General features: G+C 37.5%; 1 protein-coding gene across 2 annotated transcripts in view; it reads left to right on the top strand.

Annotated features, from left to right (window-relative positions):
* The window catches only part of LOC130215189 (gamma-aminobutyric acid receptor subunit beta-2), a 157531-nt gene that overhangs the window by 44018 nt on the left and 86814 nt on the right, over window positions 1–26699 (top strand). For both annotated transcript variants that reach the window (XM_056447100.1, XM_056447099.1), the window contains exon 4: window positions 22054–22274. In XM_056447100.1, the coding sequence (XP_056303075.1) occupies window positions 22054–22274 (221 nt within the window). The remainder of the gene's footprint in view (window positions 1–22053; window positions 22275–26699) is intronic.

The following is a 26699-nucleotide window of genomic DNA, read 5'->3' as shown; positions in this document are numbered from 1 at the left end:
GACCAAGGATGTTGTGTGTGTATGTGTGTGTGTACACAAGCATACAAACACAAATGGCAACCTCAAACGTGAGCCATTGCCACTAAGGCAATAACAAATGCTCTCTCATACAAAACACACACACGCAGGCGAATATCATATCCAGTATTACAATCCTGTCATCCTCCCTTTTTTTCATCAAAATGGATCTGTATCGATCTATAGAAGTGAAGAGGGTTATGTTATATCTCATTTTCATCAATAGACGAGGCTGGAGGAAAGCTGGGACGCATAATAATGGCTCGCGAGGACGTCAGCTCGTCCCAGGCAACAGCAGGACCCAGAAATCGCCCACAGCGACATGTAGAACGCCCGCTGCTCCAAGCGCATGGTCATGAATACATCAGCGCACATATTCCCTCATACCTGACACCCACTACATATAATAATAGACTCCACAGAGCGAGCATGCAGAAAGACATTAGTGGAGGCTTCACACGGGCACAGAATACAGGAGAAACAGATGAGGCTTTGCTTACCTTCATTTAACTTCAGTTGTTCGTGGGGTGAAACATCATAAATCAGATCACAGCATGATAGAAAGTCATACGTTTAATACCATAGGAGCTCCTCACATAATACTTTGAGATATTCAAAGCATCTTATTCGTGATCTTTTTTTCTTCTTTAACCTTCGATGATTCAGATCATGAACAGGCGCTGAACACCTAACCGCATCTTTTTGCAGCTGAATGGCCATTTTATAGGCTACATCATCCTGAAAAGTGCTTCTGTGCATGGGTTGATCTTATCAAATAAATGACCTTTACTTTCGGTAAATAGTACCATGACCGTTTCTGTAGACAACCAGCTGGGTTATATGAGTTCAGCCTTATATGTCTAATACTGAAGATCTGTATTGAAGACTTTAATGCCATTCATTCGTTCATTCATTTTTTTCATGGATTCATTCATTCATTCATTCATTCATTCATTTTTTTCATGGATTCATTCATTATTATTAATTGATTTATTCATGGATTTATTTATTCATTCATCCATTCACGTATTCTGGCATTGTTCATTCATTTATTCATACATTGATTCCTTGATTCATTCATTCATTCATTCATACATGCTTTATTTCATTCTTTCTTTCCTACATTCATCCATGCATTTATTTAAACTCATTTATTTATTGTCATTCATTTTTTTATATTGATTTATTCATATTTTGAATTAAACATTCAGTCATTCATTCTTTCATAAATTCATGTATACATTCATATATTTATTCTGTCATTCAATGTGTTCAATTCAATTCAATTCAATCGCATTCAATTCAATAATATATTAATTTATTCATGCATACATACATTGTTTATACATTATTCATATTCATTCATGCATACATTCATTATTCATATATTAATTAATTCAATAATTAAATCATTCATTCATTCTATTATACGTTCATTTATGTAACCATTTATTTTTTTCTGTCATTCAGTAATGTGTTCATTGATTTATTCATACATTGATTCATTCATTTATTAATTAATTCATGCATTCATTCATTCATTCATTCATTCATTCATTTTTTTCATGTATTCATTCATTATTATATTAATTGATTTATTCATGGATTTATTTATTCATTCATCCATTTATGTATTCTGGCATTGTTCATTAATTTATTCATACATTGATTGATTCATTCATTCATTCATACATACATGCATTATTTCATTCTTTCTTTCATACATTCATCCATGCATTTATTTAAACTCATTTATTTTGTGTCATTCATTTTTTTATATTGATTTATTCATATTTTGAATTAAACATTAAGTCATTCATTCTTTCATAAATTCATTTATGTATACATTCATATATTTATTCTGTCATTCAATAATGTGGTAATTGATTTACTCATTGATTCATTAATATATTCATTTATTCATGCATACATACATTGTTTATACATTATTCATATTCATTCATGCATACATTCATTATTCATTAATTAATTAATTCAATAATTAAATCATTCATTCATTCTTTCATACATTCATTTATGTAAACATTTATTTTTTCTGTCATTCAGTAATGTGTTCATTGATTTATTCATACATTGATTCATTTATTTATTAATTCATTCATGCATTCATTCATTCATTCATTTTTTCATGGATTCATTCATTATTATATTAATTGATTTATTCATGGATTTATTTATTCATTCATCCATTCATGTATTCTGGCATTGTTCATTAATTTATTCACACATTGATTGATTGATTGATTCATTCATTCATTCATACATGCATTATTTCATTCTTTCTTTCATACATTCATCCATGCATTTATTTAAACTCATTTATTTATTGTCATTCATTTTTTATGTTGATTTATTCATATCTTGAATAAAACATTAAGTCATTCATTCTTTCATAAATTCATTTATGTATACATTCATATATTTATTCTGTCATTCAATAATGTGTTAATTGATTTATTCATTGATTCATTAATTTATTAATTCATTCATGCATACATTCATTCATGCATACATACATTGTTTATACATTATTCATATTCATTCATGCATACCTTCATTCATGCATACATTCATTATTCATTAATTGATTAATTGAATAATTAAATCATTCATTCATTCTTTCATACGTTCATTTATGTAAACATTCATTTTTTCTGTCATTCAGTAATGTGTTCATTAATTTATTCATACATTGATTCATTCACTTATTAATTCATTCATGCATTCATTCATGTATTTATTTAAACATTCATTTATTTATTGTCATTCATTAATTTGTTATTTTATTTATTCATACAATAAACAATTCATTCATTCATTTTAACATTTAGTTATTAATTCATACATTGTTTCATAAATTTATTTATTCAATTATTGTCATACTTTAATTTGTTAATTGATTTGTTCATACACATTAGTCATTCATTCATCCTTTCATACATTAATTCATGAATACATTCATATCTTAATTCTGTTTTCTTTAATTTGTTTATTGATTCATTCATACATTGATTAATTCATTTATTCATGCATACATTCATTCACTCATTCATTCATATACTCATTCATTCATGTATATGTGTATATATATATATATATATATATATATATATATATATATATATATATATATATATATATATATATATATATATATATATATATATATATATATATATATTTGTAATTCATTAATTTGTTAATTGATTTTTTCATCCATCAATTCATTCATTAATTCATTCAAGCATTCATTTATTCATTCATTCATTCATTCCTTATTTCATTCATTCATTAATTTTTGCATTCATTTATTCATACATTCCTTATTTCATTCACTCATTCATACGTTGATTAATCAAATAATTCATTCATTCATTAATTTTTTCTTTCATACCTTCATTTATTCATACATTCATTTATTCTGTCATCCATTAATCTGTTCATTGATTCATGCATACACTGATTCATTCATATATTCCTTTATTCACTCATTCTTTATTATTTCATAAATTAATTCATTCACTCATTCATTGTCATTCCTTGATTGATTGATTGATTGGTTGGTTCATTCATTCATTCAAATTACACATTTCTTTTGTCTTTACCATGGCGACAGTGCTCAATATTTTTCTAAATAGTTATTCTGCATAATACTAGTATTCACCCCAAGGTCTGACTTCGCCTTAACTAGGCTAATTATGTTAACTAGGCAAATTAGATTAATTAGGCAACAATGGTTTGTTCTGAAGCCAATAAAAAAAATAACAATAGTATCTTAACAGGCTAATAATATTGACCCTGAAAAAATCAAATCTGCTTTTATTCCAGCCAAACTAAAACAAATAGGACTTACCCCAGATGAAAAATAAAATGTTATAGGAATTACGGTGAAAGTGTCCTTGCTCCATTAATTTTTAATTTCCTTGCACTTGGGAAATATTTAAAAGGAATAAAAACGTCACAGGAGGGCTAATCATTCTTTTTATATGAAAAGTCTATGAAATATGCATTATATATACACAGCTGATCAGCCTTACACACCACAATGGGTTTTGTATGTCTATTTTCCGCACTTTAGACACGTAGCAGTTGTGAGGTGCACAGAGGAAACATATGGCATTGCATTATAGAGCCAAGGCATAGTGTGTACAATCTGCTCCAAGGCTGTCTCAATCCTGTGGTGGCCTGCAACATCTTTATCTGCGGGGATACAGGGTGAAACTCCACAGAGCTGCACACAGATCACGCTCATATGCCTTTCCTCTTCTAGAGCTCTGGTTGTGTGCATTTTCAGTGTGATATTTCATTCAATTGTGCTGCTGTGACTTTAGAGATATCTAGGGTAAATCTCAGCTGGTGTGTGAACATCTGCTCTTTATCCGTGAATTGAATTAAAGAAGACAAAACACTACCGTATTAAAATAAAGCAGTTATTTCAATAATAATAATAATAATAATAATAATAATAATAATAATAATAATAATAATCATCATCATCCTCATTATTATTATTACCAGTAGTAGTAATATTTAATATGGAATAAATATAATCTAGGTTTTCAATGGAACAAGGTAATGAATGAATCCATCTATCCATCCATCCATCCATCCATCCGTCCACAGTACTATCCATCCATCCTTTCAGCCACAGTATCCCATCATCCATCTATATATTCATCCATCATCCATCTATCCATCCTTTCACAATATACATCCATCCATCCATCCATCCATAATATCCATCCATCCATCACACATCCATCCATCCATCCATCCATCCATCCATCCATCTATTCGTCCACAGTACTATCCATCCATCCATTCAGCCACAGTATCCCATCATCCATCCATCCATCCAAATTATCCATCCATCCATCCATCCATCCATCCACCCATCCATCCATCCATCCATCCATCCATCCATCCATCTAACCAACCACCCATCCAGAGTTTACATCCATCCATTCATCCATCCATTTATCCACTGTTCCATACATCTATCCGTCTGTCTCTCTGTCAGTCCATCCATCCTTATATCTGCACAGCCACAATATCCATTCATCCATCCATCCATCCATCCATCTATCCATCTGTACATACGTCCGTCAATCCATTCATCCATCCACAGAACCATCCATCAATCAACAATATCCATCCATTCATCTGTCCATCCACTGATCCATCTATCCATCCATGCATCCATGTATCCATTCACAGTATACATCCATTCAGCCACAGTATCCATTCAGCAACAGTATCCATTCATCTATTCATCCATCCCTAGTATCCATCCATCCGTCCATCCATCCATCCAATCATATATACATCCATCCACAGTATCCATCCACAGTATCCATCCGTCAAAATCCACCCATCCATGCACCTATTCATCCATCCATCATTATCCAATATCCATTCATTCATCAATCCCATGCATCCATCCACCGTATTCATCCATCCATCCATCAATCCATCACCAGTACCACTCATCCATCTGCCCATCTATCCACAGTATCCATCTGTCCGTCCGTCCGTCCATCCATCCATTCACAGTACCATCCATCGATCCACAATATCTATTCATTCATCTGTCCATCCACTGATCCATCCATCCATCCATGCATCCATTTATCCATTCACAGTATACATCCATTCAGCCACAGTATCCATTCAGCAACAGTATCCATTCATCTATTCATCCATCCCTAGTATCCATCCGTCCATCCATCCATCCAATCTTATATACATCCATCCACAGTATCCATCCACAGTATCCATCCATCCACAAAATCCACCCATCCATGCACCTATCCATCCATCCACCAATCCATTCATCCATACATCCACAATATCCATCCATCCGTCCATCCATAAAATCCATTCATCCATACGTCCATCCATCCACAGTATCCATCCATCCATCCTTCCTTCTTTCCTTCCTTCCTTGATAATTTATATTGGGATAGACCATATTTCTCTATGTGGTCCCTGATCTAAAATATTCCCTTCTGTGTAATGGAATTAAGACTTACATATTCAGATGTTTACATTCATTTTTAGACAACAGAATACCGATGATTTGCTATTAATATTTGGTGCAATAACTTTGATTTTCAATCAAGACAATCCACTAAATCCAGAGAACTTCCAAGTCCAAAAATCTATGTTTTTGTGTTTTGTAACTGTGAATTAATCCTGACTATAAATAAAACTCTAAAAGTCTAAATCCCAGTAAACCGAGTGTGCTGCTATGTTCAAGTTCTCGCTCCTCCAATTCAGTACACAGTTCATAGAAAAATAACTTCAAATATAGAGGATAAAAAAGTAGTCAAGCTATTCCAGGCCTAGTCCTCGCATCTCGCAGAAATCTGCCTCCACCGCTGACAAGGTTATATATATATATATATATATATAACTGTTTATTGCCAACACTTGGTAGAGGAAGCCAACTGAGGCAAGCTGTCATTTGCAAAGGAAAGAACAGAACTAGTAATTTAATATAATTATATTCCCGGTTGAGAGGTTACAAAACAATCAGCCATAACTAATCATATGAACTCTTCTGCTTTGGGGTCAGTTGCACCTCTGTGCTTGTGCTGCCATCTTTCAGTTAATGAGAGGTTAGTGTTAGGGATGCACCGAAACAACAATTCTGGGGCAAAATTAAATAAGGAATAATTCTTTATTTATTTATTTATGTTTTATGAAATGTAATTATTTTGTAAGACTTTTATAAATGTAACTTAACAACCTACACTATACTGATAAAAAACACACAAGCCAATTAAATAACCACATTTGTCACCCTGGACCACATTTCAACTCTGAAATCTTGACAATTGGGGCACTGCAGTGTTTTTCTGAGATGATTAGTCTACCGAAATGTGCATATTCTGGACAAACTATGCAGCTGATTGGTCAGTTCTTGTCACGTGATTCGTAGTGCACTCGCAGCATTCTGAAGATATGTGCGCCTCCATTGGAAATAACGAAGTTGCATGAGAATGGCCGCTGTTATTTGCGATCTCCAGCAGTTGATCTTTTTGCACAGACGTGCTGGATTCACCTGATTTGTTGACAAATAGGTTGCAGATCCACTCTTGGCAGTTCGTGAGTCCTTCACTGAGCCTTTCCCTCTTGCTTGTGGGTTAAATTTTGGTACTCAAGTGAACAAAATGTGACAGTGAGAATAAGAAAATTTTTCAAAATAAAAGATTTTTCAAAATAAAAGATCGTTCAGACTCAGGTAATAAATAAAACAGAAATAATTAATGATTTCTTGTGTGACCTGGTACCAAGTGATCCACAGACTGGTACCGGTCTGCGTCTCGGTGGTTGGGGATACACTGCCATACAACACCTTATTTATTGAGATTAAATGTAATGTATAAAGTATATAATTAAAATAATGTATAAAGACTTTGGTTCAAGCATAAGCAGATAGAATAGACTGGAAAAAGAAGCTAGTTTTTAAGTGATCACACTTTGAATTCAGCAAAAAAAAATGCATATTATCTTTGCATAGTGCATTGAAATTAATGGATTATCAGACCTCATAGTTTTTCATAATTTTGGGGGGATTTTTTGTGATTAAAATGACAGATTTTGTGGTGGTAATTTCCAGAAATTTGCAGACAATTTTGCATTAAAAAAAATTATGTAAACATATAAGAATTATATGTATTTACCATATTAGGTAACCAACTATGACAATGACAATGACACAAATCATAAAAAAAAGCTTCTTTATTTTAGTCTCTTGTCAAGACAAGATCTAAAACTGTAGAGATTAAGCCAAAGGAAGATTGTATAACTCTTATTTTTATCCATGATCTTACTTTCTCTCAGATTTCTGAGCATCTGACATCATGTCACACATAGGTCATGCGTTACAGCTTCCCCTATCGTAATACACCTTAGACACGGATTGCAGTAAAACTCTTCAGTGGCAGGTGCGGGTGGGGGGGGTGGTTGGCATTTTCTCTTGTTACGTACAGGGAAAGAGTTAAGCTACGGTCACACCGGGCTTTGTGTGTGCGAAATTCTGTCGTGCGGTGCTGCGAAAAGGGGCGGGATTAAACAAGCTTATTAGACATTAAAAAAAGCCAGCGATTGCTCCATGTTTTACATTTCTGCCCAGAGAGGTCATGTTTTGATCCTCGATTGGTCTCATGCAGTCAAGTGATGCGATTTAGCAGGTTAGAGTTCACCAAGCTTGAACTTTGCACCGCAGCGAACTGCGAAACTTAACGCATGACCCTGCGTTTCCGGTCTGACGCATTCGCGTGCGTATGAATGGAAGTGTATGGAAGGAAAAGTCAAGTGTGACCGCACCTTTAAATGAAATAATTTATCGATTTAACGCTCATCATAATACCAGCCATATATGTAATGCACAAATAATGTCCTTCAATTTGGTCACGTCCAGCGGCCGTCACCCTCGAATCTCATGTCCTGTCTGTTCCATTTCTCCGTTTGCTCCAACTTTCTTTTGCAGTCTGAATCACGTCAAACGCACAAAACGCCCAATTCGTGATAACTATCACAAACGACTCCCATATGATTTGTTCAGCTATACATTTTTCCAAACCCCTCCTTTGTGTGATGCTAATCTGCAGGGATTGGTCCGATGACCCAATTGTTGTGTCTGTTGTCATATATGGAAATGTTTCACCTAAAGATTTTAATTCAAGACGATTCATATAAACAACTCTGATTCAACTCTTGAGAATCAATAGTTTTAAACATGGTGCACTTTAAGATTTTATTAGAGCTGTATTACACACTGCATGGAAGGAAACTTCCAAAAACCCGTGACGGGCTTTTTAAGAATAACAATTTGTTTGTAGCTTACTGCATACCTGTCGAGAAATTTAACAAGGCTGGTGATGTGAGTGATAATGAACTCAGGACCGGTGTAACATACAGGTGTCGCTCATTATCACTCATGTCACTAGCTCTCCCACCACAGCTCTCAACACCCCCTTCTGACTTGTCTGGGGTTATGCAGATTAATAGGCATTGTGACAAATTCCTCACATAACCAATGAAACATTCTGTAAATTGTCACAATAGTGATGCTGGGTTGGCTTGACTCTTGTGGATCAATTGCTTAACACTTTTTTTGCCAGTTGTGTTTTGTCCCTCTTTAAATTCTCACCACTGTTGATCAGGAGCAACCCACAAGCCTTACCATTTCAGAGATACACCTATCCAATCAGCATGGTATAATTTGGCCCCAATCAACATCACAGAGATTTTTTTCCAGCCCATTGTTTTTGCATTCAACACACCGATTTGGTTTGCTACATAGACTTCATAAGGAGGTAATCAACTATATTTGCGCATGATTGGTCATAATGTTTTGGCTCATCGTTGTATATTTTGCATCACAACATCAAGCTGCGGTCACACTTGACTTTCCTTCCCATAGATCTCCATTCATACGCACGCGAATGCGTCAGACCGGAAACGCAAGGTTTTTAAATGTCTAATCATCTTGTTTATTCCCGCCTCTTTTCACAGCGATGTACGACAGAATTTCGGAAGCTCAAACTCTGGTGTGACCGCAGCTTTAGTCTAAAGATTTAAAATAAATTAATGAATGAACGAACAAACAAATGCTTTTCTAGTACTGGCTTGCATCTGGAAGGGCATCCACTGCTTAAAACATATGCCAGAGTAGTTGGCAGTTCATTCTGTTGTGGCAAGCCCTGATAAATAAGGGACCAAGCTGAAGGAAAACATGAAATAACTGCGCTTTCTTTTATAAGCCCAAATTATAACTAATGTAAACTTTAAAGTCCATTGATCTTGAAATTGCTGGCCTGTCTGTGATCATGGAAATGATTTAAAGCAAACCCTCTTTCTTGATCATGTTTTGCAATTTGGCAATTTTTGGAACCACAGATTGAATTTCAGGGACAAAATCATCAGAGAAGTTAGATGTAAGTGCTGCAGAAAATAAAGCAAAAGTTAAAGTTAACCTAATAAAAACTGAAATATTTTTCCACATGAATCATTTCTTTTATGTGCTGTATTTGATGACAACTTCAATTAATTAGACTGCACTTCAGACAGCTTTAACTGTGTCTAGAAAATGGTTGCACTCAGTGGTGACCCTCTCTATTTAATAACCACTCGAGTGGTCATTCATTGTGAGACAGTCAGTGGGTGACTAACAGGTGCTGTCCCATTAGCTGATTCTTAAAACATACTATCAAGGTTCTTTCCAGAAAAATGTCAGAAAAAAAATGTTCACTCAATAAAATGGTCACTTTATATTAAATGCCACTTCATCAACCACCCACCCACACAACCAACCAACCAATCAGCCAGCCCGCCAGCCAGCCAGCCAACCACCCAACCAAACAATCAACCACCCCACCCAACCAATCAACCAACCAACCACCCACCCAACCAACCAACCAGCCAGCCAGCCAGCCAGTCAACCACCCACCCAACCAATCAACCAACCCACCCAACTGACCACCCACCCAACCAAGCAACCAACCAACCAACCAACCAACTGCCCACCTATCCACCCAACCAACCCACAAACCCACTCAACTACCCACCCACCCAACCAACCAACCAACCAACCAACCAACCAACCAACCAACCAGACAATCAACCAACCACCCACCCACCCACCTACTCACTCAACCAACCCACAAACCAACTCAAGCACCCACCCACCCATCCAACCAACCAACCAACAAACCAGCCAGCCAGCCAGCCAGCCAACCACCCAACCAAACAATCAACCAACCAACCCACTGACCCACCCATCCAATCAACCAAACAACCAACCAACCACCCACCCACCTACCCACTCAACCAACCCACAAACCGACTCAACCACCCACCTACCCATCCAACCAACCAACCAACCAACCAACCAGCCAATCAAACAACCAACCACCCACTCTTCCAACCAACCAACCAACTACCCAACTACCCAACCAACCAACCAATACCCCCACCCACCGACCCAACCAAACCTCCCACCCACCCAACCAGCCAGTCAGCCAGCCAACCAGCCAACCAACCAATTACCCAATTAACCAACCAACCAATAACCTCCACCCACCGACCTTTCCAACCTCCCACCCACCCAACCAGACAGTCAGCCGGCAAACCAACCAACCAACCAACCAAAGACCCACCCTCCCAACCAACCAACCAACCACCCAACCACCCAACCAGCCAGCCAACTAGCCAGTCAACCCATCACTGAAAACAATCCGGCTCCTATCTCCTAATATGCTCCAGCACATTAGGGTGACACGATTGATCACAAGATACAAAGGGAGCCAATAGCATTCCACAACTGAAGCTGACGTGAGGTAATTATTAAAGGTAAATAATTGAATTTATCACAGACGACACCTGAGCTGTGTAGTGAACAGAGATGGTGATTGCATACATTTCTTCCAGAAAAAACTTGTGCTGCATCTGACGATTTGAAATATTCAACATAGACTCAGTCTGAAAATGTAGTGCTACATACATTCCTAGAGATCGCGAAGTACGTAGCCAGAAGTACGTGTGGCTCCATTTCATCTTTAAAATGAATGCTATGGGGTGGTATGACGCCATTCCTTTTTTCGCTTAACAGCTGACTACTTACCTCTGTATGGATGGCTTTTCCGCTGTTACCAGTTTGCCCGGTAGCTCGACATGTACGTTGGTGGACAATAAGGTTTGAGTCTGGTAAAGAACAGTTCCAGAAAGCAGGTAAGACAAAAACAAGAGCTAAAAAATTAATGACAAGTAAATAACAAACAACAACCACCCACTCTCCCAACCAACCAACCAACTACCCAACTACCCAACCAACCAACCAATACCCCCACCCACCGACCCAACCAAACCTCCCACCCACCCAACCAGCCAGTCAGCCAGCCAACCAGCCAACCAACCAATTACCCAATTAACCAACCAACCAATAACCTCCACCCACCGACCTTTCCAACCTCCCACCCACCCAACCAGACAGTCAGCCGGCAAACCAACCAACCAACCAACCAAAGACCCACCCTCCCAACCAACCAACCAACCACCCAACCACCCAACCAGCCAGCCAACTAGCCAGTCAACCCATCACTGTGATTTAAGTGAGAACAGCAGACACAAATGGCACTCACATAAGAAATGTGAGATTTCAAAAGAGTACACAGCGCCCTCTGGTGGATTCGCAAAAACAAAAACGGCAAAATAACGTTCCTCCTGGGACATATTTGGCACTCTTCAGAAATGTATATAGAGGTACGTAATCAGAATGAACCTGGGTTGGAAATTTTCATGTCTTTTCAATAAACTGCAACTGTAGTTGTATCTGCCTTCTGTATCCAGCATTTTCAATAGGCAAATGGTTGGGTTTAGTGCTTGTTGTTGGGTTATATGTGTATTGTCATGTAAATAAAACACTTTTTGACTGTTTACTATAGACAAACATCTTAATAAAGGAAAAAAAAACATACCCAATATGTCATTTAATCAGCATCAGCATATCAATGCCAATGGTTTCTCATTTAAAGCGACTGAGGACATCGCACATTGTAAAATGACACCCCAGGTGTCAAAGAGTGACCAGAAGGGGTCCTGATCGAGCATCAATATGTGAGTCAGGAGTGAGAAAATGCAAAAAGAACACACATCTGGACCGAGCCCCTCATCAGTCTATTGCGATCAATGATTGGCTCCTTTACTAAAAGGATGGGCTTCCTTTACTATATTGGCCTTTACACCCCCCCCCCCCCATTCAAAACAAGTGACATGTCTTGTGTATAGTCTTTGCTAATATTCAAGTTATATTGTTCTTACTCGTAATTACATTGACCCTACTAATGGAAGTACAATTTGTCAAACTAACAAAAATAACAACAACTAATAATAAAAACATTTATGGAAGAACATTTCTCATAAGAAAAAGGAAAAAACTAATATATAATCATACGTTGCTGTGTATGCTTGGAAGCTCCCACTCCAGCCATAAGCACAACAGAAACATCAACCGTCCCCACCCACACTAGCTTACTGTACACCATGATGCTCATTAGCCCCAAGCGTTTGACAGCCACCTCCACTGAGGAAATGTGGGATAGCAATGGTGAAGGCTATTTTTATTTCATTTGCTCCCTTATTGTAGTGTTTCTGATGGCACATGGGGTTTATATAGCTTCCCCGGGCTATGAGCCACACTCAAAGACTTCTGGCCAGTGTAAATGGATTACAGGTATCCTGATAGAAGACGGCTACCTCCAGTAGCCCAATACCTGCCTCGATAAAAGAATTATGAGGAGAAGCTTAGAACCCAAAGAAGCCTTGCTGATCATACAAAACGAATTCTTTAAATCTCTGAGGCTCGATATCTTTTTAAACTTTCCAGAACTGCTTTTTTTTTTACAGATGGCAAGAGAAAGCCATGAAAGACTGCCTGGTGTTGCATGGCATTTCATAATGATGCTTACTTACAGCCAGAGAGCAAAACTGAGATAGGGTTTCTCAGCATGTAAACCGAGAATTTCATCATATCTGTGGTATATTTGATATTTATTTATTTATTTATTTATTTATTTATTTATTTATTTATTTAGTCAAGCATATATATGTATCTGCTGATTTATTTACCTTCAATAATATTATAATGTAATATTCAATGACATTTCTGCTTTAATTAAAGTAAATAAAATGCTTTCATAAGTCCAAATCTAGTGACTAAATTTGCTCTAATCTTATTTATTTTTTAATGTTGTGTTCACACTTGTAGTTTGGTTTGCAATATGGATGTTTCTTTTGGTTATTGGTTAAAAAAGACAAAATATGGTTAATTTCTGCTTCAGTTAGTTTTCACACTGTCTATTAACCAACCAGCCCAACCGAACAAACCAACCAACAACCCAACCTAACAACCAGCCCAACAACTAAACAGCCAACCAACTACCCAACCCGACAACCAAACCAACCAACCAACCAACCTAACTCAACAAACAAACACACTTTTGAAACACCATACCCTCCCCCCACCTCATAAAATATAGTTAATTTTAGCATTTAGTATTCACACTCAATTTTACTAAACCAACCAACCAAATCCAACAAACCAACCAACTAAACCAACCATCCCTAACACAAGAAGTAATCATACAACTAAACCAACCAACCACCCAACCCAATCCAACTCTACCCAACAACCAAACCAACCAAAACCATGCTAAACCAATCCAACCCAACAGCCAAACAAACACATTTTTCATAAACAACCCACCTTAAAAAATAATATTGTTTATTTCTCCTTCATTTTGTGGTCACACTGTCAATTTTACTAAACCAACCAAATAAACATACCAACTATTGACCCAACACAATTAACCAAACAACCAAACCAACCAACTAACCACCCAACTCAACCCAAAAACCAAACCATCCAACCACCCAACTCAACCCAAAAACTAAACCAACCAACCAACCAACTTTACCCAATCCAACCCAACAACCAAACAAACACACTTTTCACAAATACCCGATCTCAAAAAAAAAAAAAAAAAAAAAGATTATGGTCAATTTCTGGTTCAGTTAGTGTTCACACTGTCAATTTTACTAAACCATTCAACCCAACCCAACCCAACTCAACCCAACAACCAAACAAACACACTTTTGAAACACCCCCCCCCCCATCCCCTCAAATAAAGAATATAGTTAATTTTTGTTTCAATTAGTGTTCACACCATCAATTTTACTAAACCAACAAACCCAAACCAACAAACCAACCAACCAACGTCCCAACCCAACAACCAAACCAACCAACCAACCACCCAACTCAACGCAACAACCAAACCATCCAACCAACCTCAACCAATCCAACCCAACAACCATACAAACACACTTTCGAATCAACCAACCAATCAAACCCAACAAACTGAACAAACAAACCAACCATCCAACAACCCAACTCAACCCAACAACCAAACAAACACACTTTTGAAACCCCCCCCCCCCCCCCCCCATCCCCTCAAATAAAGAATATAGTTAATTTTTGTTTCAATTAGTGTTCACACCATCAATTTTACTAAACCAACAAACCCAAACCAACAAACCAACCAACCAACGTCCTAACCCAACAACCAAACCAACCAACCAACCACCCAACTCAACCCAACAACCAAACCATCCAATCAACCTAAACCCATCCAACCCAACAACCAAACAAACACACTTTCAAATCAACCAACCAATCAAACCAACAAACTGACCAAACAAACCAACCATCCAACAACCCAACCTGACCCAACAACCAAACAAACACACTTTTGAAACACCCCCTCAAAAAAAAAAAAAAAAGAAAACATGATTAATTTCTGGTTCAGTTAGTGTTCACAATGTCAATTTTACTAAACCAACCAACTCAAACCACACAAACCAAGCAATCAACAACCCAACCCAACAATCAAACCAACCAACCACCCAACCCAACAACCAAACCAACCAACCTAAACCAAATCAAACCCAACAACTAAACACACTTTTGAAACACCCTGTTTTGTAATGAGCTAAAAGCACTATCAAACCAACCCAACAACCTAACTAACCCAACCCGACGCAACAACCAAACAAACACACTTTTGAAACATCTAAAACCATTGTGCATAGGGCTAAAACACTGGCATGTGTGTATATTAGCTGTTTACTAATATTTTAATTACAGTCACTTCATTAAAAAAACACACTTGTGAAAAGGAATCAAATTAGAACCAATGTTCTTATGCAAGGAAATATATTGACGATGCCAGTATTGATCTCCAATAGGTAACATCATGACTATGAACTAAAAAAAAAGGATGTTTGAGCATGTTGTGAATTGACTTCCTTTTTAGATGTCCTTGGCCCATGTTGAGTTCATATTTCAATTGAACCACATCAGAGTTTATGAACCTAGTTATGGATTATAGCTTTAAATCACTTGTTTGGAATCTACCAAATTTCAGATGGTTGCATCACAAACATGCTGATGCGTTACTAAAAGTTAGTGATACTTAAATGCATTGAGGCAATGGGATGCCACAAAAGTTTTGAGTAATCTGAACTTATCAGGTTTGACAGAGCACATCGGCACAGGGATTTGCACACGTTTGCTGTACTTACAGATTTAATATAAGAAACGTTAAAGTTTTGGTTTTCATGATTAATAATATTTTATCCTGAAACTACACTACAAAAAGTTAAACTAGTATGTCGTTCATTCAAGGTACATTTTTACGTTGGATTATGTGAAAAAGAAATATCCAACTCAGGCTTAAATCTGAAAGTGCACCGTGTTTAAAACTATTGATTCATCTATAAAAGAGTCGACTCAGAGTGGTTCAAATGAATCGTCGGGCGAACAAATCTTTAGCCATGTTGTGATGTTGATATGCAACTCAAGCCCCACCCATTTGTTGCATGTGCAGACCTGGGAAAATTGAAACCTCCACCCACAAACACTGTAGCAGATCCCGGTTGAATCATATCACGAAGACGCTGTGTGAGGGAAAGTTAGTGTTATTTTCTCTACCCAATGATGAGGCTGTGAAAAGTCAGTGGTTGAAGTTTATTTTTGCCAAAATACCTCAGCATTATAACCCCAGCCTTGTGCTGTGTTCTCGTAATTTATCTGATGAGTGCTTCAGCAATCTACATGCTTACAATGGGGGATTCGTCTGCCGTTTGCTAAACTAAGGATCAGAAAAGACTATTGACGTATGGGACTTTGTGAAAGCTTGACAGGAACTTTACAGTACACAGTTCATGGATCAGTTCCTTCCTCCATTTCACAAGTGTAAGTAGCTTTAGTGCGATTTAAAATGGTTGCCTCCTTATTTTCTTAGCTTGCAAATTATGGATTTAATTGTGTTTTGTTACTTGTATATGCTCCATGGTTTGTTTACGGATTTGAATTCGTTTGTGAGCTTGTGATCCACTGTTTTTTGTTGTTGTGGCCACCGTTAGCTGTTCCTACACATGTGCGGTGGTCAAGTTTCAAATAGTTTCAAAATAGTTCAGTTTTTGCCACTGTGTGTTGTTGTTTTTACTTATGGTTAAGAATAGAGCAATATGCTGGTGTTAAACTCAACCCAACCTCATTCTGAAAACATAGTCCCGTGGACGTTTCTGGAGATCGCAAAATACGTCGCGGGAGGTACGTATTTTTGCAGTTTTTGTTTTCGCGAATCCATGAAAGGCCGCTGCGTGCGCTTTTTCTTATCTCAAATTTCTCTCGCGAGTGCTATTCATGCCCACTGTTCTCGTGTAAAACCACCAGAGGCCGCTGTCAACCGAATGTCTGACTGAATGACTGGCCGACCGACCAATCGACAGACCCACCCTCCTCCTTCCCTAAACCCAACCAATTTTATCAATTGACCCGCCCACCCACTTACTTCCCTAAAACCCAAGCAACGATTTACAAAAGCCGTCCAGAAAAAGAAAAGCCCTCGTCTGATTTTTACCACGTTTTCAGATTTTACCATATCCTCACCCTGTTATTCACTCGTTCATTTTATTTCTTGGATTCTGTTTTCGTCTTACCTGATTTCTGGACCTGCTCTTCCCCGGACTCAAACCCCATCGTCGTGGTCATCTCCTCTCTGCGTCTCAAGTCCGCCGACGTACACAACAACCTAACTGGACAACCTGGTTGCAGCGGGAAAGCCCTCCACATGGGGTAAGCGGTCATCCGGTAAGAGTGGAAAGGAACGGCGTCACACCATCCCGTAGCATTCATTTAAAAAAAAATTAATGCAGCCATACGCACCCCCGGCTGCGTAATTCGAGGTCTCCAGAAACGTCCGCAGGACTACGTTTTCAGAATGAGCCTTTGTTGGTTAAACTGCATTGCTTTAATGCACTCCTGCATTGGGCTCACACATACCTATAGCGCATGTGTTTGGACTGTGGGGGAAACCGGAGCACCCAGTGGAAACCCACATGAACATTGAGAGAACATGCAAACTCCACACAGAAATGCCAACCGGCACAGCTGGGACTTGCACCAGCGACCTTCTTGCTGCGAGGCAACAGAGCTAACCATTGGGCCACTGTTCCACCCTCTGTTTTAATGCATATTTATATATTCCTCAACTTTTCTTCATCAGAGACATTATTTTAAACACCCCGGGTACTGTGGAACAGATTATTCCCATCCTAAAACTTCAATCAAGATCTGACTTTGGCGGTTGCATCTTGCTGAGTGATGAGAATAATGTGGAAAGACCTGGCTGTTGCTGCTGCTGCTGTGAAGGAATAAGAGAATAGAAGGAAAAAAAAGCTCTTCATGGATATGTAGAGGAATAGGGAAGTTTATTGCATAATGATCAACAGGGATGTTTTACAGAGTTGAAGAGGCAAATCATTAACATGACAGTGTGTGCATTATATGTTTTATAAATATATTATGAATCAATGCATGTATGCATATTGGTAAAGCTGTTTTCACTCTGAAATTGCTAGTAAATTTCAGTCATTACATTCATTTGTATAGCACTTTTATATAGGCTAATTTAAAGGCATAATTCTGCCATCATTTGCTGTTTTACTTGTTCCAAATCATGTTGAGCTTCTTTCTTCTATCAGACACTAAAGAAGATATTTTGAAGAAAGTGGAATGCCTGTAAGTCAATGGTTACAGGTTTTCAGCTTTCTCCAAAATATATTATTTAGTGTTTAACAGAAAAACAGAAACTCATAAAGGGTCATACATCTCTTTAAAAGTGCTGTATGTACGTTTTTGACTCTTCTAAAGCATAACAATACTATAATATGTTTGCAGATGTTTAAGAAACATGCTAAGTGAACATTGATGTTTATCTGAAAAGCAGTAAATGCTGAAGTCAGATATTCTGCTTTGAAAATGTGCGTTAAGTGCCAGAATTTCTGTCCCCCTGTCTGTTCATCCGCCCCTTAAACCCACCCAATGCCAGTTAAGCCAATTATATTGCGGCTCCCTGGGTTGCCTTGGTGGAAAACAGGATATTTCATTCATTCAGTCAGGAAGGCTTTCAAAGTGTGTGTCCTTGACCGAAATGCGACTTCCGGTGGACAGTAAGCAGACTCCGAAATGAGACGCAGATTCAGAGTTCCTCATGAGGTGGTTATTAATTAGAAAATAATAAAAATATTACAAACATTAGGTGAGTAGGTTACATTGTAACCCCATGTCTTAACAACATGCTACATGACAAAATTTGCAGTGATAAGCAGTTGGGCACCAGATGAAACATGACAGAAATTTAAATACAGCCATTCAGAAGCACAGAATAGTGCACTCACTGCACTCCAACAAAATGGTAAGGTTTATAATCTAATTAATACATGTTAAACCTCTTTAACATTATTAAATGTAGATGCTGAATCACTGATATGTGTTGGCTTGTTGTCACAGTTCTGAAGTTCAATTTCAAACAGTTTATTTTATTTTCAGGATCTGAGCTGAACTATCTGCTGCTGCTTTCAGTAGTATGGCAGCAAATGTCATGTAAAATGGCACTCAAACTCACAGTATTAGCATTTAACACTGAATAAAGCTCATGAGGTGTACCTGAGGTGATCATTGTCAGTTTTCTGTTGTTCAGCTGCAATAAATAGAAGTTTCTAAAATAGAAATTTCAGGTGCTGGTTAGGACAAAACTTCTTTTAATATGGAAAATATTCCTTCTATCGCATGCTGTTGCTTTTATTTAGAACACGACTTAAATCAGACTTCAATCAACCTTTAGGCTTGATAGTTTGGCACACTTCTGTTGATGTCATCAATCTGGCAACCTGCGCTTGAGTGTGTTTTGAATCAGGCATGCATTACCTAGTTCAACCACTGGGTGTCAAACTTACAAACTGCGCCTTTGAGTCAAGCGTATATGTCAAGTTTGATGATTACAGTATTACACGTCCTATTTAGCTTTAAATTAACATTTGAAAGATGAAAAGTAGGTCAAATTGAGGTTGTTCCTGGTTAGTTTGGTGTTCACAACTTGTCTGGAACTTTCTCATTTACAGTTGAAGTCAGAATTATTAGCCTCCCCTGTATATTTTTCCCCAATTTCTGTTTAACGAAATGATGATTTTTTTCAACACATTTCTAAACATAATATTTTCAATAACCAATTTCTTTTATCTTTGCCATGATGACAGTAAATAAGATTTGACTAGATATTTTTCAAGATACTAGTATTCAGCTTAAAGTGCTATTTAATTGGTTTAACTAGGTTAACTAGGCAAGTTAGTGTAATCAGGCAAATCATTGTATAACGATTGTTTGTTCGGTGGACTATCTAAAAACTATACACTCACCGGCCGCTTTATTAGGTACACTTCTCCAACTGCTTGTTAACGCAAATTTCTAATCAGCTAATCACATGGCAGCAACTCAATGCATTTAGGCATGTAGACATGGTTAAGACGATCTGCTGCAGTTCAAAGCGAGCATCAGAATGGGGAAGAACGGTGATTTAAGTGACTTTGAACGTGGCATGGTTGGTGCCACAGGCTGGTCTGAGTATTTCAGAAACAGCTGATCTACTGGGATTTCACACACAACCTTCTCTAGGGTTTACAGAGAATGGTCTGAAAAAGAGAAAATATGCAGTAAGCGGCAGTTCTGTGGGAACAAATGCTTTGTTTATGCGGAATAGGGCTACAGCAGCAGAAGACCACACTGGGTGCTCGCACTCCTGTCAGTTAAGAACAGCAAACTGAGGCTACAATTCACACAGGCTCACCAAAATTGGACAATTTCTGCTGCGACATTTGGATGGTAGGGTCCGAATTTGGCGTCAATAACATGAAAGTATGGATCCATCTTGTCTTGTATCAACAGTTCAGGCTGCTGGTGGTGGTGTAATGGTGTGGGGGATATTTTCTTGCACACTTTAGGCTGATTAGTACCAACTGAGCATTGTTTCAATGCTACAGCACACCTGAATATTGTTGCTGACCATGTCCATCTCTTTATGACCACAGTGTACCCATCTCTGATGGTCACTACCAGCAGGATAATGCACCATAAAGCATGAATCATCTTAAGACTGGTTTCTTAAACATGACAATTAGTTCACTGTACTCAAATGACCTCCACAGTCATGAGATCTCATTACAATAGAGCACCTTTGGGATGTGATGGAATGGGAGATTCGCATCATGGTAGCCGACAAATCTGCTGCAACTGAGTGATGCTATTATGTCAATATAGAGCAAAATCTTTGAGGAATATTTCCAGTACCTTGTTGAATCTATGCCACAAAGGATGAGGGCAGTTCAAACAAGGGGGTCCAAACAGTACTAGTAAGGTGTACCTAATAAAGTGGCCGGTGAATGTGTATTGTTTAAGGGGGCTAATAATATTGATCTTAAATTTTTTAGCCAAAATAATTTTTAATTTTAGCCAAAATAAAGCAAATAAGACTTTCACCAGAAGAAAAAAAATATTAAAGGGAATACTGTGAAAATATTTTTGCTCTGTAAAACATCATTTAGGAAATATTTGATAAAGAAATAAAAATTCACAGGAGGGCAAATATTTTTGACTTTAACTGTATGATTGTAGCACACTGATGGACTTTTGATGCATTTTGAAACACTTCTGCAAAAGGCGTTAGTGCTGTTTTGGAGGTTAATGAGTTGTTTTACAATCCCCAAATAACAGCATGCTAGGTTTGGAATGACGCGAGGGCATTTTAAGGTGAATTGTTCCTTTAAAAAGTGATTGAAATGGCTCATTTAAATGCGTTTTTGTTCAGCCGCGCTCCGCTGTCATTATACCTCCACTAGTCTCCAGGGTTTTTCTCAGACTTCAGCTCCTTAACACTCATTTTTCTGACCTGATGTGCTCTGTTGTGCTTTTAACGTTGCGCCATGCATTTTTAAAAGCAGTCATGTAATATTAAACCCAAAAAGATGTCTGAAATACCCTAAAAATTTGACTTTCTTGTGTTTTCATGAACTTGGTAACCAATTCCTACTTGTTTATTTTTTGTTTTTCAGGACTACACACTGACTATGTATTTCCAGCAAGCCTGGCGAGATAAACGGCTGTCCTATTCGGAGATTCCTCTTAATCTGACGCTGGATAACCGGGTGGCTGATCAACTGTGGGTGCCGGACACATACTTCCTGAATGACAAGAAGTCGTTTGTACATGGCGTAACAGTGAAGAACAGAATGATACGTCTTCATCCTGATGGCACTGTGCTCTATGGACTCAGGTAACAGTTCTGTTTTAACACTGTCTATTCATCTCATAATTATAATCCAGTAGAAATACATTTATATTACACTGATCTGAACTAACTTCAAAACTGGACTGAACAGTTTGAGTTTACTAGAACTTCTATGTTAAGCTGCTTTGACATAAATCGACATTGTAAACAGTGTTGCCAGATATAGCTGAGTTTTTCCAGTGCAAAAGCTGTCCAAAACCCACCCAAACGCACAAAAGAAAATCCGCCCAAAATATTAGATAAATATTTTATTTAATTAAATGTATTTAAATCGAAATTAACCGTATTACACCAGCAGTCACAGAACAACAACATAACCGGATCACTTCGAAACAATGCCGCCTCTCACTCATACACTGCACTCGTTGTTGTGTAGATTACACTATTTTTTTAAGTATGTTTTACTTTCGACATGGGGTATGAATTCGTCCCATTTAGCATTTTAAATCCATCCATCTGACCGTCTATCTATCTATCTATCTATCTATCTATCTATCTATCTATCTATCTATCTATCTATCTATCTATCTATCTATCTATCTATCTATCTATCTATCTATCTATCTATCTATCTATCTATCTATCTATAGCATCCAGCCATCTATCATCCATCTATCATCCATCCATCCGTCCATCCATCCATCCATCCATCCATCCATCCATCCATCCATCCATCCATCCATCCATCCATCCATCCATCCATCTATCTATCGCATCCAGCCATCTATCTTCCATCCATCCATCCGTCCGTCCGTCCGTCCGTCCGTCCGTCCGTCCGTCCGTCCGTCCGTCCGTCCGTCCGTCCGTCTATCTATCTATCTATCTATCTATCTATCTATCTATCTATCTATCTATCTATCTATCTATCTATCTATCTATCTATCTATCTATCTATCTATCTATCTATCTATCACATCCAGTCATCTATCATCCAGCCATCTATCTTCCATCCATCCATCCATCCATCCATCCATCCATCCATCCATCCATCCATCCATCCATCCATCCATCCATCCATCCATCCATCCATCCATCCATCCATCCATCTATCTATCTATCTATCTATCTATCTATCTATCTATCTATCTATCTATCTATCTATCTATCTATCTATCTATCTATCTAATCCAGCCATCTATCATCCATCCATCCATCCATCCATCCATCCATCCATCCATCCATCCATCCATCCATCCATCCATCCATCCATCCATCCATCCATCCATCCATCCATCCATCTATCTATCTATCTATCTATCTATCTATCTATCTATATATCTATCTATCTATCTATCGCATCCAGTCATCTATCATCCAGCCATCTATCTTCCATCCATCTATCCATCCATCCATCCATCCATCCATCCATCCATCCATCTATCTATCGCATCCATCCATCTATCTATCTATCTATCTATCTATCTATCTATCTATCTATCTATCTATCTATCTATCTATCTATCTATCTATCTATCTATCTATCTATCTATCTATCTATCTATCTATCTATCTATCTATCTATCTATCTATCGCATCCAGTCATCTATCATCCAGCCATCTATCTTCCATCCATCTATCTTCCATCCATCCATCCATCCATCCATCCATCCATCCATCCATCCATCCATCCATCCATCCATCCATCCATCCATCCATCCATCTATCTATCTATCTATCTATCTATCTATCTATCTATCTATCTATCTATCTATCTATCTATCTATCTATCTATCTATCGCATCCATCCATCCATCCATCCATCCATCCATCCATCCATCCATCCATCCATCCATCCATCCATCCATCCATCCATCCATCCATCCATCCATCCATCCATCCATCCATCTATCTATCTATCTATCTATCTATCTATCTATCTATCTGTGTACAGCATCCATCAGTCCTTCCACAGTACATCCATCTATCCATCCATCTAACTATAGGCAGCCTTGGAAGAGAACACTTCTTCCAGAAGCATTCCAAATTCTGATCAAATTGATTCCACTTTATGACTGGTAGTGTACATAACACTACAATTAAATTGGTATAGAATTAGTAGACTGTTAATAGAATAAGTTATTTGTAGTTATTTGGGTCCCACTTTATATTTAGTACCCTCAATTATAAGATAGAGTATATACAGTAATAAATAAATACAATGTGCATAACGAGTTCATATTGTATTGGACACTTATTTCGGTGGGATACGGGTACGGTTATGGACAGGTTTTGGCAGTAGGGATTTAAGGGTGGGTCAAAGTTTAAGTCATGGGTCAAACCGTGTAATTACTGTATACATGTAATTACATAACTTAATTAAATGTATAATTACATGCATTTTAAATTACACAGTTATGGTGTAAATTACACCATTTAAAAAATATAAGTAAAATGAAAAAAGTGAGTGCCTAATAAGTGCCTAATAAGTGCATTGTGTTAAATGAGTCATTTAAATGTAATTACATAGTAATTAAGGCCACTTAATATAAAGTGAGTCCCTTATTTGTAGTCAATTTGTTAGTGCACCATCAAAATGAAGAGTTAAATCAGTCGGTCAAATACCCAAGTGGCTATATATGTATTTTAATATGAATGAATCAATTCTGAATGGTTATGTGCACTAGATATGGTCGACACTGGACTGATTAAAACAGACAAGATACAATATATGGGATACAATTACAACATCATGTGTATAATTAATGGAACATATTAATTAAGATGAGAATCATATCTGACACTGCTACTACGGTGGCTTTTCTGAGCAGTGGGTGATTAGAATCTCCTCATTGATTTATTTCTCTTTTTAAGCGGGATTGAAAAGCCACAGTTGGTTAAAAGTTGAAACAAATCGTCATTATAAGGTCAACACAGTGTTATGGTTAGGTTCACTTGCAATATAGGAGTGTGGAGTTATAGTTGAAATTCAAACATACACTTAATGCACAAATACACTTCATTAAACATGGACATCACCGACTGAATCAGCTGGGTATTGATGATACAAGAGTGTTGCTGTCGATATTAATATAATTTTAATATTTAATAATATTATGATATTCAAGATTTGCGAGTCGCACAGCACCAGATAACTCAAAATAGCCACCACAAGTCTCTCCTCAATCTTCAAAAGTCTCCGTAGTTGTCTTGACAACACAAACACTTTACTTGCTTTATTTTGATTGGAGAATGAAAGAGACGTGAGTGACGTAACGTGCTTTTTCCGCTCAGAGTTGCCTTTTTTTAACTGCGAGCACACGGTGCGCAAGGGCAAAAACACAAAGCGCAGCTGCCGGTTAAAGCTGGATTTATATTTTTGTCCGTCGCCTCATTGCACATCTTCACTGACTGCGCACGCACCTCGCGAAACGGACGAGGCTTTTATACTAGCTGCGTTCGCCGTTGTGATATTCTTTAAAACGACAGGGGGTGGTCAATAGAAACTGACCGTAAAGTCAGAAGGATAAACAGAGAAGTAGGACATTTCCGTAACTACGTTATATCATTAATGTCATTCAGTATTTTTAAACGAATTATTTTTATTGTTTTTATAAATTATTTTAATGATTATAATGATAATGATTTATAACCATTCAAGATTTTTTATAATCAAACTTTGATGCACCGCTCGCTTTTGTTCATATCTCGGACAGTTTTACCTATTAAAGTTTATTAAAATGTCGGTGACAACAGAACATGGGCTACTCTACAAACATATATTTTTATTATGGCAAGAATAAAAGCAAAAAAAGTACACTTACTAAAAAATACTGATGTTTTTTTTAGATTTAGCCCGCTTCACAATTCACACGTTACTGTCTAGCTAGTTTTTGTCCTATACTTATGCTAAAAGGGCAATAATGGTCCAACATTGCTGACTATTATCACCAATAAAGCCTACAGAAAAACAGGGCATCAGTATATTGTAAACTGATAAGTTCATATATTATTTTTCAGTTATCAAAGAAATAATTTGTTCCTTCATTATAGTTTCATTCATTCATTCATTTTCTTTTCGGCTTAGTCCCTTTATTAATCCGGGGTCGCCAATGCGGAATGAACCACAAACTTATCCAGCACATGTTTTACACAGCGGATGCCCTTCCAGCTGCAACATCTCTGGGAAACATCCATACACACTCATACACTACGGACAATTTAACCCACCCAATTCACCTGTACTGCATGTCTTTGGACTGTTGGGGAAACCGGTGCACCCGTCAAAACGACTCTTCTGCAGAGCTGAAACTAGCAAACAACAGTTGCGTCGCTTTTTGCGCCGCATTGCACTGGGTGTATGACAGGGTCCTTATTGTCTTTATATCACTGCAATATGACTAAACACACTATACCTACACAGTTCTGTCCAAACAGCTTACAAGAGATGATTTTCATCATCGGTGCCCTTTA

This window comes from Danio aesculapii, chromosome 21, assembly GCF_903798145.1.
Source record: "Danio aesculapii chromosome 21, fDanAes4.1, whole genome shotgun sequence".
In the NCBI taxonomy this organism is placed as follows: domain Eukaryota; kingdom Metazoa; phylum Chordata; class Actinopteri; order Cypriniformes; family Danionidae; genus Danio; species Danio aesculapii.
Note: the sequence above shows the minus strand (reverse complement) of the source record. Positions and strands in the feature narration are given on the sequence as shown.